We start from the raw sequence: 14,321 nt of genomic DNA on the forward strand, positions 1-14,321 counted from the left end.
TCCAAGTAGTGGCTGGACAGAAAGATTAGCCTGGCTGTCGCATTCAGGATGGATTGGAGGGGGCAGAGTCTGGCGCGGGGAAGGCCAATCAGCAGCGAGTTGCAACAATCGAGCCAAGAGTGGATGAGGGCAACAGTGAGCGTTTTTAGCGTGTCCACGATGAGAAAAGGGTGGATTGTTGCGATGTTCTGAGCATGAATTTGTAGTGGAAAAAGTCTGTGGACTTTTGCGACTTTCTCCACAGCCATTTGGCTGAGGCGTGAGCCAGGATTGCCGCGGTCTGCATCGGATATGTGTATGTGCACTGACTGAAAAAGTCACACTCACTGACAGTGCCAGCTTCCAATTATTAACCCCTTAAGGACAAAGCGTTGTAAATTTACGGTGCTTGGTCCTGGACTTTAATTCCGCCCAATTGCAGAGATATGGGGTAGGATTAAAGCCTCTCCTGCTTCAATCAAGCAGAAGCATGGCGGATTCTCAGCTGTTAGTCACAGAAGGGAAAAGTGTTTTTTAACCGCTTCTGCCTTCTCCTTTCCCATGTACATAGCGCTCACTGAGCGCCATGTACTAAGAAGTGCAAGTGGGAGTGCTTCTTCCACTATGCGACCCAGCAATCAGGTGACCACTGGGATTCCCTGGCACAGCAGAGCTGCAGAGTCCTAGCAGACCCTGATCAGCTCTGCCAGTGACTGATGTCACTACATGGGGATGTTTTACCCTGTAACTGGGACTCCTATGGATGCCTCAGCTACAGTGGAAAAGTGTCAAATAAAACAAAAACATGTGAATGTCTCCCAGAGGTCTTATATGATGTCACGGGGGACAAAGATGGTAAAAAAAAGTTACAAAAATGACAGAATAAAATAAAACCGATTAAAAAAGAAAATGACCGAAAGTGGACACCAACCTAAACAGTTGCCATATGCGCCCTGTAATCCGAAACCATACATATTATATATCAAAACGTCTGAAACAAAATGAGGAACCCATACTTCATTTTAGCGTGAATATACAAATTAAAATAAACAATTATTAATGTTAAAATCTTTTCATTTTTTTATTTTTATTTTAAGCTTTTTACCCCTAATAAAACTAAAAAATGGGGGAAAAAAGTCAGTGAAAAAGATATTAAATAGCCTTGTAAGATGTTTTTGCTAACGACCAGTTATCTGTGAGTATGTAAGTGTGATTCTTATGCTCCACACCTGGTGATGTCATCGCTCTGCCCCCGGTGACCTCATTGAAGGTCCTACTACATATATAAAACAGTGTCTGACTGACAGAAGAACAACACAGTTGGGGCTCTTGAAAAGGGGAAAATAACAAAATGAGAATACAACTGAACCGCTATTATGTCAGACACGACTCAGCAGTTCTGACAGAACACACTGACCCACCACCACCACAGAGATCCGGTTGGCTGAAGGACCTGTGGTGATGTCACTGCTGTGGCAGGAGCCAAGCTGTGTTAGTCTTGTGTGGTAATCAAGCTGCTGTGGTGTGATGTGTGGGGATCATAATGCATGTACCACGTAGCAGAGCTGTGTGGTGCATTGCGCCACCAGAAACACTGGTACTATAATTTCCTAATAATTACTACTAGTAGAATCCCTGGAACCCTTCTGTCCGAAAGAGTGTATGCCTGGACTGTCGACCATAGAAGCTGAGGTAGCGCTTGTCCTTTTCTGCTGTGTTGCTGAAAACACGAGAGAGCACCCTCCACCACAAGGAATGGGGGTGCCAAAACACTGTAGTGTGTTGAGTAGCCATGGTGCCACAAGAGATCTGCCTACAGTTAAGACACTGTACAACTAAAGGCCCCTTTACACGAGCCGATAGTCTTTTAAACGCCCGCACTCGTGCTGAGGTCACCGCTAAGGTCGTCAGCACGAGTGCTGAGCATTTAAACTGAAAGACTTGCCGCCTGCTCGCCGGTTTCTCATCCACTTCTCGCTCAGCGCTTCACCTCATATGGGAAGCGGTGAGCATTTACACGAAACGACAAGCCAGCGAGCCAATAAGATTTTTTTAAAGCTGATGAAAAGTCAGCTTAAACGACCGTATACTACAAGTGAGTGTTTATTTTCTCATTCACTGAACGATTTTCACTCAAATTTGTTCATTTGATTGTGTCAGTGGACTCCATAGATGCTGTAGTCAAAACTGACCACACATCGAAACAATCAGCAGGCAGGCGTCATCTTTCCTGCTCCCCATCGATACTCCCCACAACATGATCAGGGGAGTGTCAGTTGGCTAGCATGGCAGGCCAGAGCCTACTGAAGGCCCCCATGTGTAGATGTCTATCAAACCATACCACTGGCAGGGCTTGATGGGCGTTATCAAAAATCGCTATGTACTGCAATACTGTTCTACTAAACTATTATACCATATACTATATATTACAGTATATTGCATGAGTTATCAAATGTTCGCAAGATGAAGTCCCTTCTGTAGGCTAAACAAAAGTGTAAAAAAAAATTTGAATAATTTTTTTCATTTTGTTAAAACTTTATTAAAATTTTTTAAAAATTTAAAAATTCTACGGTTTTCCCCACCATAAATCTAAACCGTTAGAAACCCCAATGTATACAGTGTTTGTTGTGTACATGAAAGGCCGAGCTATTAGAATATCACAATTTTTCAAAATTTATCCTACACTTTTGATGGAATGACAGAATTAGTGATTTTCTACCCCTGCCCCCTACTTGATATCTTGGCTCCCCAAAAATTTGTATAAAAAGTGACCTACAGGCATACACTTCCCGAAACGATGGTAGTAAAAACTACAGATCACCTGGCAAAAAAATCAGTAGTCTCACAATATGATGATGCTGAGCAATTTTTGGTAAGAAAAAAATGTTGTTTACATTAAACTATAAATTTCCTGTCACTGTAATTGTACTGACCCATAAAACAATGCTGTTAAAACTAATCAACTACCCCCTCCCCCCCCCCCCCCCCCACTCCCAAAGCTGCAATTGCTGTACTTACATTTACATATATTATACGGGTACATTAAATGGTATCAAAAAAAAAACAAAACACTTGTCCCACCAAAAACAAGCCCTCATGTGGCCATGTCAATGGCTCTTGGAAGGTCGGCACAAAAAATAAAAAGTAGGTGAACTCCTTTTAAAAGAAAAAAAAATGCATGTTAACCCCCCCCCCCCCCCCCACACACACACACACCCATTTTCGTTTTTTTCCTTACCCCTTTTAAAAAAATTGTAACTCCTTTTATTTATCCATCAACATAGCTATATGAGGGCTTGTTTTTTGCTGGTCGAGTTGCAATTTATATTGGTACTATTTAATGTACCATATAATTTACTGAAAAACTTACAAAAAAAATTCTAAGTGGAGTACTAATGAAAAAAATTCCTCAATCTTTCAGTGCGTTTTGTTTCTACGGCACACAAACTGCAACAGAATTGACCTGATAACTTTATTCTATGGGTCAGTACAATTACTATGATACCAAACTTGCATAGTGTTTATTTTTTTGTTTGTTTTGTTGTACTACTTGTATTATTTCTTAAAGATATTTAATTTTTTGAAATTATTTTCTGCCGCCATCTTCTGCGCGCAATTACTTTTTTATTTTTCCGTCAACATAGTTGTGCAAGGGCTCATTTTGTGCCGTGGTACTTGTCTTTTCCGTTTATACCATTTTGGAATAAACAGGACTTTTTGATCGCTTTTTATTGTATTTTTTTTTTCTTGGAGACAGGGTGACCAAAAAAGTGCATTTCCAGCGGTTTTTATTTATTTATTTTTTAGACAACGTTCACCGCGCGGGGTAAATAATGTGTTACTTTGGTAGATCGGACTTTTACGGACGCAGCGATACCAAATATGTATTTTTATTTTATTATTTAGATTCTTTTATTGTAAATATGGCAAATGGTGTGTGTGTGTGCTTTTTTTAATTTTTTTATTTTTTTTAACAATTAGTAAAAGTTTATTGTTCTTATTTTCACTTAGAGAACTGACAGCGGCGTTTAAAGGGTTAAAAGCCGCGATTGGCCATGCAGACGATTGCAGCCATTGCCGCCAGATGTCAGCAGTAATAAACAGTTTGCACTAGTGCTGTATGAAGAGAGATCGCCGTGCAATCTCTCTTCATACATACTCCGACCCCGCAGGATGTAACTGTACGTCCTATAGCAGGAAGGGGTTAAACATATGATTGGACTCGCTACACCATTTCTGGTGTTTGCTATTGGGGTATTGCCAGCAATATTATGGGAAAAACTATAGTGGAATAGGTAAGTGGTGTTACAGTAGTGGTTGATATGCAAATAAGGAAGATGGAACAAGATCTCTGCAGTGCCACCTATTGGATGACAGCATTCTTGCAAATCAACGTCAGACCCTAGAAGTCTTTATAAGGGCTCCTACCCACTAGCGTTTTGTTAACGCTACCTTTTTTAAAACGCAATTGTCAATGGGCCTTTCTAATGTTAAAAACAAATCGCACAAAATCGTAAAGCACAAACTTGTGATGTGTTTTTTAACATTAGCAAGTCCCATTAACAATCGTGTTAAAAAAACACAAGTGGGTAGGAGCTCTAACAATGAATAGGAATTGCAGACCAAAAGCCAGAATCCATACACAGACAGCTGTTTTGGGGGTTTGCCCCTCATCAGTGTGCAGTAGGTTTTTGCCCTGCCTAGTGAGGGGCCTTTGACGTGGGCCGGGAAGGGTATAAATGCTTTATACACATCAGATGCAAAAAAAAACAACTATTTTTCAGCGGTCAAAAGGCTTGCATATTACATATTGTACCAATCCAAATATAGGAGGGAGCAATTCAGTTGATGTGATTAGGCTAGAATAATAGATGCCATGATTTAAATTATTCTGGAATATTCTCTATAGGTATCAAATGTTTTATATCTGCATTAAATGCAAGATAAAGAAGGCTCCTTCTTGCTATTCCTTTGTTGTTATAGTATTTATAGGTCTTGAAAGACTGCATTGTAGAGCAGACTGTGTGAACAGTGAGGTTACAATAACTCTGGGCTCCGACCCACACACCACTAAATTCTGTTTCTCCATAGGCCTTCCTCTGCAGTGTTCGGTTTCACAGCTAAAGCCATTTAGCCAAAGAGAACTTTACTAGAATTATATTTTAGGCGGCTGCAGGTTCTTTTTGTGGAGCTTTGCTACTAAATGGGAGCATTTACTAACTCTACTCGCCGGGCCCTATGGCTAAAGCCTTGGACTTGGGACATGATATGACAAAACAAATTGTTTTTTTGTTTTTTTTAAGGTGATACGGCAAGCACTATTTGGTCCAGAACTGGACAGAATCTTTGAGAAAGCTGCCAACAAAAAGTACTTCCTGGAGTTAAACCAGTTAAAAACAAGCTGCAGTTTTGTAGACCCTGTTCTTCTCCTAGGGAATATTAAGGGAAAGCTAAAACCAAGTTGATGGAGTTACCCCAAAGGGCAAAGGAGAAGAAGAGCGTTCTTTCCCAACCCCAACTCCAATCCCAGAATCCTTCGGGTTGTCCCCATCCCATAGACTGCACACGTTTACTGGGCTGTGTATGTACAAACGTCTGTGTAATTTACCCACTGCACTGTCAGATATTACACAAGCCTGACCGGTGAGCTAATTACACAGACCTTTGTACAAACATGCTGATTGTCATCAGGTCCATTCTGCCCGACCCTCAAAGCGCATGAACTCGAAACAGGATAACGTTTGCCCCCGTGGCTGTTTTATTGTAAATTGAAAACAAAGGTTTGGTACGGTGTTAGCCAGTAGAGCAAAATGTGATTGTTCCCAGCAAGAGAAACCAAGTAATCCTGTAGATATGATACCTTTTAATGGCTAACAAACATACATGATGTAATGGCGATCTTGCGAAGCTCTCGGGCTCTTCGTCAGGCTAACGAATAGCCTGACGAAGAGTCCGAGAAGTTTGCAAGCTCCCTATTACATCATGTATGTTTGTTAGCCATTAAAAGGTATCATATCTACAGGATTACTTGGTTTCTCTTGCTGGGAACAATCACATTTTATTGTAAATTGTTGCGGCATTTCTGAATGAATACACTTTGAAGTTTGACTTGGAGCTGAGCCGGCCTCTCCACGCCAGTTGCATGCGGACATTCTGCAGTAAATCAGTCCCGTGTGGACCCAGCTTTAGGGTATGTTCACATGTAGCAGAAATGCTAGGGATTTTCCATGGCAAAATCTGCAGCATTTCTGCAAAAACAGAGTCGAAATACACCACACTGCAGCTGACATCAGAAGATACCGCGTTCCCTTTCACCTCTCAATTCTTCATGCTTACGGCACCTTCTTTAGTCCTTTCTCAAATGACCGGATAGGAATTGTGGATTCCGTGAGCGTTTGATCTGTGGTGATACGCGGAACAATCAAATGAATTGAATTGCACAATTCTGCAGGTCGGAATTGCATAATCCGTTCTCGGAAAAAAGAACGCAGCATGTTCTTTTTTTTTTTTACTGTGCAATCTGCAACATAGAGCCAATTGTGGTCTATGGTTGCGGGTATACCCGCAACCCATATGCAATTACATTGCATATCTGCTGCGGGTACCCGCGTCATTGCTAAGCGACGGCATGAGAAATAAAACAAGTGTACTGCGCGTGACCACTTTAAGTACATAGTCATACACAGTACATTACGGGGCCGTACGCAGGGTCACGGCTGGGCTCACAGCTGGAACCCGCTGCAGGCCCTTGCAAGCTGCTGTGTGAGCCCCACTTACTGGGCACCTGGTGGCCTCTAGTGAACATAGCGCCGCTGGTCAGGTGATATGGAAGTGGCCAGCGGCTCTGTGCTTAATAGGGGACACTGGGTGCCTGGAATTTCAGAGGCCCAGTATTACACCCACCCATGTGAATGTAGCCGAATTCTCTGTAGCAAATACGTAGAAGCAGGAGCAAGGAGATAATTATATAGCAGTACTGAGCAGTGTAGCTGTGGATCCAACACTGGGATGAGGTAGTAAAACACTTTCTAGAGCCAGCAGCAGGGTCTGCATGTGTTTCTGCAGCCACATTTCCCTCTCCAGCGCCCAAGACTGATTTTTACCAGTGTGTTGAGTGAGTGAGTGAGTGAGTGAGTGAGTGAGTGAGCTGTGCATGGGGTAGGAGAGGGTGGTCTGATAAGAGGTAGGAAGCAATAAGATGTATTACAAACCTTATATATGCTTGTACTATTGATTTTTGTGGGGGGGAAAATGAAGTTGTTACATACTGTTTTATGGGGTCAGAAACTCTCTTTTCTCCTTAGTTTATACTATATAGTTGCTCTCCCTAAGTGAGGAGACTCAAATGGCCACGCACGCTCCTCTGGGTAATATGCAAATAAGGGAGATGGAATAAATCCTCCACAGTGCCATCTATTGAAAGGCAGCATTCCTTCAAGTCAAAGTTAGACTTTTTATACAAGTCTTGTTACAATGACTGGGAATTAAAAGCAAAGCCAGACCCCATGTACATACAGCTGTTTCCGGGTTATTGCCCTTCATCAGTGTACAGTAGGAGTCTGGCTTTTGCTAGTGAGAGGCCTGGGACGGGGGTCAGAAACGCTCTTTTCTCCTTAGGGAGAGCAACTATATACTATAAACTAAGTGAGGAGACTCAAATGGCCACGCACGCTCCTCTGGGTAATATGCAAATAAGGGAGATGGCCTCCTCATTTAGTTTATAGTATATAGTTGCTCTCCCTAAGGAGAAAAGAGCGTTTCTGACCCCCGTCCCAGGCCTTTCACTAGCAAAAGCCAGACTCCTACTGTACACTGATGAAGGGCAAAAACCCTGAAACAGCTGTCTGTACATGGAGTCTGGCTTTGCTTTTAATTCCCAGTCATTGTAACAAGACTTGTATAAAAAGTCTGACTTTGACTTGAAGGAATGCTGCCTTTCAATAGGTGGTACTGTGGAGGATTTATTCCATCTCCCTTATTTGCATACTGTTTTATGAGGCTTAATCTTCCAAGATAACAATTTTCATTGCACTGCATTGGTATATTACCTTGCCTGGATAATGTATTTGTATTATTTGATTTGGGTGCTGGTCAAAATTCAGGGATGGAAGTTATGAAGAAATAGGCTTAAAGGGTTTGCCCAGGAATGGAATACAATAGGTTATGGCAAAGCAACCTGTGGAAACCTATCCTAGGATGAGAAAACTCATAAGTATACTGGTGGGAGAAAGGTGATGGAGTCGAGGGCGGATCATAAGGCTACATTGTGCAGAACAGTGTAGTGATAAAGCCCTTTTACACACAACGATTATCGCTCAAAATTCACTCAAAAGCTATCTTTCGAACGATAATAGTTGCTTGTAAATGTGCCCATCTTTCACTTTTCTGCCGAATGATGATTTTATGTTTGGTATAAAATCCATCATTCGGCACAAGAGCTGATTGCAGGGACTTCATGCTGTGTTCTTCGCGGGAAGCGCTGATAATATTGTCTCAGCTGTCAGCCCCGCAGCAGCACAAATGAGATGTATTTAGAGAACAGAGCACCTGGTGTTCTCGGAATATAGCTCCTGGGTTAATAAGCTACTAATTGGCATTAGTACCAATTAGTAGTTTATGAAAAATGATCGCTCAAAAGCCATCTTTTGAGTGATCATCTTTTCGTGTAAATGAGCCTCAAGGCTTGCCCGTGACCCCGCTGAAGAGGCATTTACTGACACTAACGTTTTTTGTTTTTCTGTACCTTTCCAGTCATACATTATATTTTTACAGTAAACTTCTTTCTTTCTCTGCAGAAGACTCCTCACCCATTGCAAACGCTGCAACACTTTATAAGCATCACAATGGATGTTGCAGTATCACAGCTTCATGGCAACTGAAATCCTTGAGAGGCACCCGCAACATTGAAGTGTGAAAAGTAAGAGACACATTTTTTCTTTTTTTTTTCTCCTCATATAGGCAGCTTGCCCTTATGCTGTGGCATAATAGCATCTAGTTTTCATATTGTTAGCGCAATTTGCACTGTTCGATATACTGTGGGTGCCATATTGGATATGAATAATATGAGCCCGGAGACTGCAATGAAAGACACATCATTATAGAGTGTATACCATTGGGCATATGCCTTTTATTTGAGTGGGAAAAGGTTTATATAGAATAGAAAAAAAGAAAGGTGGGACATTCAGATACATTACAACATTATGGTGAATAAGGTGGGTGGTCAACCAGCTGGAAGCCTAGCTCCACCAGTTTTGCCGTGGTCACTTGTGCAGTGTGAGCAGAGGCGTTGTCTTGCAGGAACAAGATTGCTTTGGATAGCTTTCTGCGCCTTTTGGCCTTTAGGGCTGCCTTCAATTGGTCCAAAAGTTCAATGTAATACCTTGCATTGATGATGGAACCATTTTGAAGGTAGTCCACTAGCATCACGCCCTCCTCATCCCAGAACACAGACGCCATCACCTTAGTGGCTGATTTTTGCACCCTGAACTTCTTTGGGCGAGGAGAAGCACTGTGCCTCCACTCTTTTGACTGCTCTTTGGTTTCAGGGTCATACAAATAAATCCAGGTCTCATCCGTAATGACCAGTCGATCCAGGAAGTTCTTATCAGTCGGGAAACGCTGACAAATGGACGGGAAGTTTTCACTCACATGCTTTTCTGATCTGTTGCCAAACATTTGGGGACCCACTTTGCAGATAGCTTCTTCATGTTCAAATGTTCATGGATAATACAACACGTTCAGGAGAAATCCCCATGATGTCTGCTATTCCTTTAGCTGTATGAGGTTGTGCACAGCATCGACGATCTCTGGAACAGCAACCTCTCTCGGTCGTCCAGGACCTTCCTCATCATTGGTGCTGAAGTGGCCTGTTTTAAATTTGGCAACCCAGTTCTTAACTGTAGAATATGAAGGGCATTGATCCCCCAATGTCTGCGACATATCACCATGAATATCCTTTGTGGACTTTCCTTGCAGAAACAAGAATTTTATCCCTACTCTGCTCTCATTTGCCGTGAATATCGCCTTAGACTCTGCCATTTTGTTTTCCCGCGTGGCTAGATCACTGTTACCATAAGCTGCAAACACAAATTTTTTAAAACATATATTAGACACATAAGGCTTTCATGTGATGTAACATTCGTTACCATAGAAACAAAAAGAACACAAAGCCAAAGACTTATCAGCATCGCCTCGTAAGTGGTGTTCTTGCCTCTCCCGGTGTGAGCGCTGGAAGCTGTCGCTGCAGTGCAGTGAGCACTAAGTAGTTCGCCCATTATAAAACTTGAACAGGCAGACTACTTAGTACAGCGAATAGAACTGCAGTTGATAGGGCTGCAGCCCTTTAATGTAGAACGAGCTGTTCGTCCTAAACTGACCTTTTTCTGCTGAGCAAACAGAACTCGTCCAAAACTGCTGGCGGGTTACGCAATGTTCTGGTCTCTGCAGATAAGGCTTATACACAAGATATATTAGGAAGTTACATGACTTTTCACTGTATAACCATTAAGCCTTATTTGTTGTTGCTAGAATATGCATTTTTGAAATCAATGGCTAAATAAATAAAGCTCCGTCATCTTATTGTGGAATCAATCATAAATATCATAAAAATAGTTTTAAAGGTTAAGAGGTTTTCTTGCCCGATGCCAGCTCCTGGTATCAGCACTAGTTACTATACTGCCAGTCTCGATTTGTGCTTTCCTAGCATAAAATGTCAGGATACCATTACTGTGTTTTACTCCACTATCATCATTTAGACTATTTTTGGTGGTACATTTACATCAATGTCTATTTCCTCATTCTCTTTACTTACAGAAGTCCCCATGGCAGTAGAGTGAATAATAATGGCTGGCATGATGCCCCCTGTGAAGTTAAAATGGCTGGAGCACCTAAACAGCTCCTGGATAACAGAAGATAGTGAATCTATTGCTACCCGGGAAGGAGTCTCTGTCCTATATGCCAAGTTGGTCAGCAACAAAGAAGTGGTCCCACTTCCACAACAGGTCCTATGTCTCAAAGGACCCCAGCTGCCAGATTTTGAGAGGGAGTCTTTGTCATGTGATGAGCAGGATCACTACCTGGATGCGTTACTTAGCAGCCAGCTGGCTCTGGCCAAGGTGGTGTGTTCGGACTCCCCTTTTGCTGGGGCTCTGCGGAAGAGACTGCTGGTTCTCCAAAGGGTGTTCTATGCCCTTTCTAACAAGTATCATGACAAAGGCAAAGTTAAACAGCAGCAGCATTCACCCGAGAGTAGCTCTAGTTCTGCAGATACCCTGTCAGTTAGTGAACGGCCACGCTCAAGTACTGATGCTCTTATTGAAATGGGTGTGAGGACTGGTCTGAGCTTACTCTTTGCTCTTCTACGGCAGAGCTGGATGCTGCCAACTGCTGGATCTGGTCTGAATTTGTGTAATGATGTTATACGAACGGCCATTGATGTGGTGAATTCCCTACCCCCTCTATCCCTTGCCAACGAGAGCAAAATACCACCTATGGGACTGGACTGTTTGGCACAGGTCACCACCTTTTTGAAAGGGGTGACTGTTCCTAATTCAGGGGCAGACACCTTGGGCAGACGCTTAGTTTCCGAGCTACTCCTTGGCCTAGCTTCTCAGCGTGGCTCGCTTCGCTACCTCTTAGAGTGGATTGAAATGGCACTGGCTGCTTCGGCTTTGGTTAATGAGGCAGACAAGAACAAGATGCTAACGACACAGGAAGGCATGATCAGCTGTGATTGCTTCATTAGCATCCTTCAGCAGATGAGGAGGTCCCTGGTAAGTGTGAAGCCTGCGCTCTGACCCTTTAGACTTTCCTCACACTCTGCAGTTTTTGCATATTTCATTTAATATATTCATAAAATACAGCATTAATATCTTATGTTTTGAAGGGGTCATCAGCAGACAGAACTCAATGGAGAGAGCCCACCAGAACAGCAGATGGCCTTTGCTCTCTGTATGAGGCTGCACTGTGTCTCTTTGAGGAGGTATAGTAAAAAATAAAAAGCTAAAACGTTTGAATTTTTAATTATTGTTCAACATTTTTATGAATGATCGGGAGGAGGGAATTGATGGAAAGCTGATCAAATTTGCTGACAACACAAAGCTAGGAGGGATAGCTAACACTAGGGAAGAGCGAGAGAGTATTCAAAAGGATCTAGAAAAGCTTGCACAGTGGGCGGCGACTAACAGAATGGTATTTAACAAGGAGAAATGCAAAGGCCTACATCTGGGCAAGAAAAATGAAAAAAACCCACATACAGAATGGGAGGAATTGGTCTAAGCCGCAGCACTTGTGAGAAAGACTTGGGTATACTAATAGATCATAGACTGAACATGAGTCAACAATGTGATGCAGCAGCCAAAAAGGCAAACCCAATTCTGGGATGTATTAAGAGAAGCATAGAATATAGATCACCTGAGGTAATTATCCCGCTCTACTTAGTCAGACCTCATCTGGAATACGGTGTCCAGTTCTCGTCACCCCACTTAAAAAACAAACAAACAAACAACAACAAAAAAACAGACAAACTGGAGCAAGTTCAGAGAAGAGTTACCAGGATGGTGAGCGGTCTGCAAATCATATCCTATGAGGAACGGTTAAAGGATCTGGGAATGTTTAGCTTGCAAAAAAGAAGGCTGAGAGGACTTAATAGCTGTCTACAGATATCTGAAGGGCTGTCATAGTGCAGAGGGATCAGCCCTATTCTCATTTGTACAAGGAAAGACTAGAAGCAATGGGATGAAACTGAAAGGGAGGAGACACAAATTAGATATTAGAAAAAAAAACTTTCTGACAGTCAGGGTGATCAATAAGTGGAACAGGTTACCACTGGAGGTGGTGAGTTCTCCTTCAATGGAAATGTTCAAAGTCTGGACAAATATCTGTCTGGGATGATTTAGTGAATCCTGCACTGAGCAGGGGGTTGGACCCGATGACCCTGGAGTTCCCTTCGAACTCTACCATTCTATGATTCTAATTGTGATGGTTATATTTTGTTCAGTACTGTTCTTCTCTCATTTCCTTCCAATTGAAGGGGTTCTGTCAGCAAAATAAAAAAATGTATACTTGCCTGCATCCTGCCCTGCATCCCTGTACAGTCTAACCTGTGGAAAGAAAATAGTAAAAAAAACAAAGTAAACTTACCTAATCTCGTTGTATTTCTTCCCTCTGTTGTTTACCTGGCGCGTGAGGGGTCATCTCCCAGCGGCTTCTGCGGGCTGACGCATACCTGGCCGCGTCTAACCTCTGAAGTCCTTGGAGAGTCGACAGCGAGTGTGCAAGCGCGCCTGGAAGGGGGACGCCTGCGCACTTGCCGTTGACTCTCTGAGGGCTTCAGAGGTTAGACGCCGCCAGGCCAATCAGTGGGCGATGCATCACTTATGAGGTGTCAACCACTGACGCGGCGGAAGCTGGCACTTTGCCAGCTTCTGCATTGCGATAGAAAGGCTGCCGGGGGGCCATCAGGAGAGCAGCAGGTTAGTGGTGAACGGTCTGGTAAGGCACAGGTGTGTGTGTGTGTGTGTGTGTGTGTGTGTGTGTGTGTGTTAATTTTTTGACAGAACCCCTTTAAGCATTTACTGCTGCTGCATAAGGACTTAAATGGTATTGATATATTCTACTTTTATTATATTGTTTCTTAGAATAGAGCTCTACGTATGTCTAATGTTTAATTTACCCAACTGCAGCACTTCCAACTTCTGTCGAGTGACTTCTTTTTGTATCCTGTCATTATTCTTGATTTCACAAGCAATTACTGAATTCTTGCCTAGGTGTGTCAAATGGCGTCTGACTACTCAAGAACCTGCGCTAGCCCAGACAGCATCCAGACTGGAGAAAGTCCAGTGGTATCGGAGACATGTGAAGTATACGTATGGGGAAGTAATAGCAGCCACCAGTTAGTGGAGGGGACCCAAGAGAAAATACTACAGCCAAAGTTAGCTCCCTGTTTCTCAGATGCACAGACAGTAAGTGTTCATCGGGATTCTCTGGTATTGTAAAGTGTTTTAACAGGTTTTTCACCCAGTTAAGATTTAAGAAGTTATCTTGTTTAGGAAACCCACTTTCAATTACCTTCATTAGGAAATTTTGAGGTAATACAGCTGAATTTCTTATTTTTATCACCTCATTCTACACTCCCATGATTATTAGGGCTGTGTTGTTGTTCTCTGTGTAGAAGCTGTATACCCAAACAGTAGTCTTGATTTAATCTATCATATTTGCAAAGTTGCCTGACTCGTTCATTTTGGGTACATCAGATCAACGTTTTAATCTTTTTCTTTTTTGGGGGCGGGGATAAAATTATCGATAGATTTTGTTCTGTACTTATATGGTGCATTATTCATCTT

At 42.5% G+C, this 14,321-nt stretch overlaps 1 protein-coding gene across 7 annotated transcripts in view; it reads left to right on the plus strand.

Annotated features, from left to right (window-relative positions):
- Positions 1-14,321, plus strand: part of HERC1 (HECT and RLD domain containing E3 ubiquitin protein ligase family member 1) — a 138,312-nt gene that overhangs the window by 11,845 nt on the left and 112,146 nt on the right. For all 7 annotated transcript variants that reach the window (XR_010790360.1, XM_066592289.1, XM_066592291.1 and 4 more), the window contains exons 2-5: positions 8,775-8,896; positions 10,792-11,750; positions 11,864-11,959; positions 13,746-13,940. Coding sequence is in view for 6 of the 7 variants with exons in the window: in XM_066592289.1 (XP_066448386.1) it covers positions 10,821-11,750; positions 11,864-11,959; positions 13,746-13,940 (1,221 nt within the window). In the remaining variant the exon portion in view is untranslated. The remainder of the gene's footprint in view (positions 1-8,774; positions 8,897-10,791; positions 11,751-11,863; positions 11,960-13,745; positions 13,941-14,321) is intronic.

This window comes from Eleutherodactylus coqui, chromosome 2, assembly GCF_035609145.1.
Source record: "Eleutherodactylus coqui strain aEleCoq1 chromosome 2, aEleCoq1.hap1, whole genome shotgun sequence".
Taxonomy (NCBI): domain Eukaryota; kingdom Metazoa; phylum Chordata; class Amphibia; order Anura; family Eleutherodactylidae; genus Eleutherodactylus; species Eleutherodactylus coqui.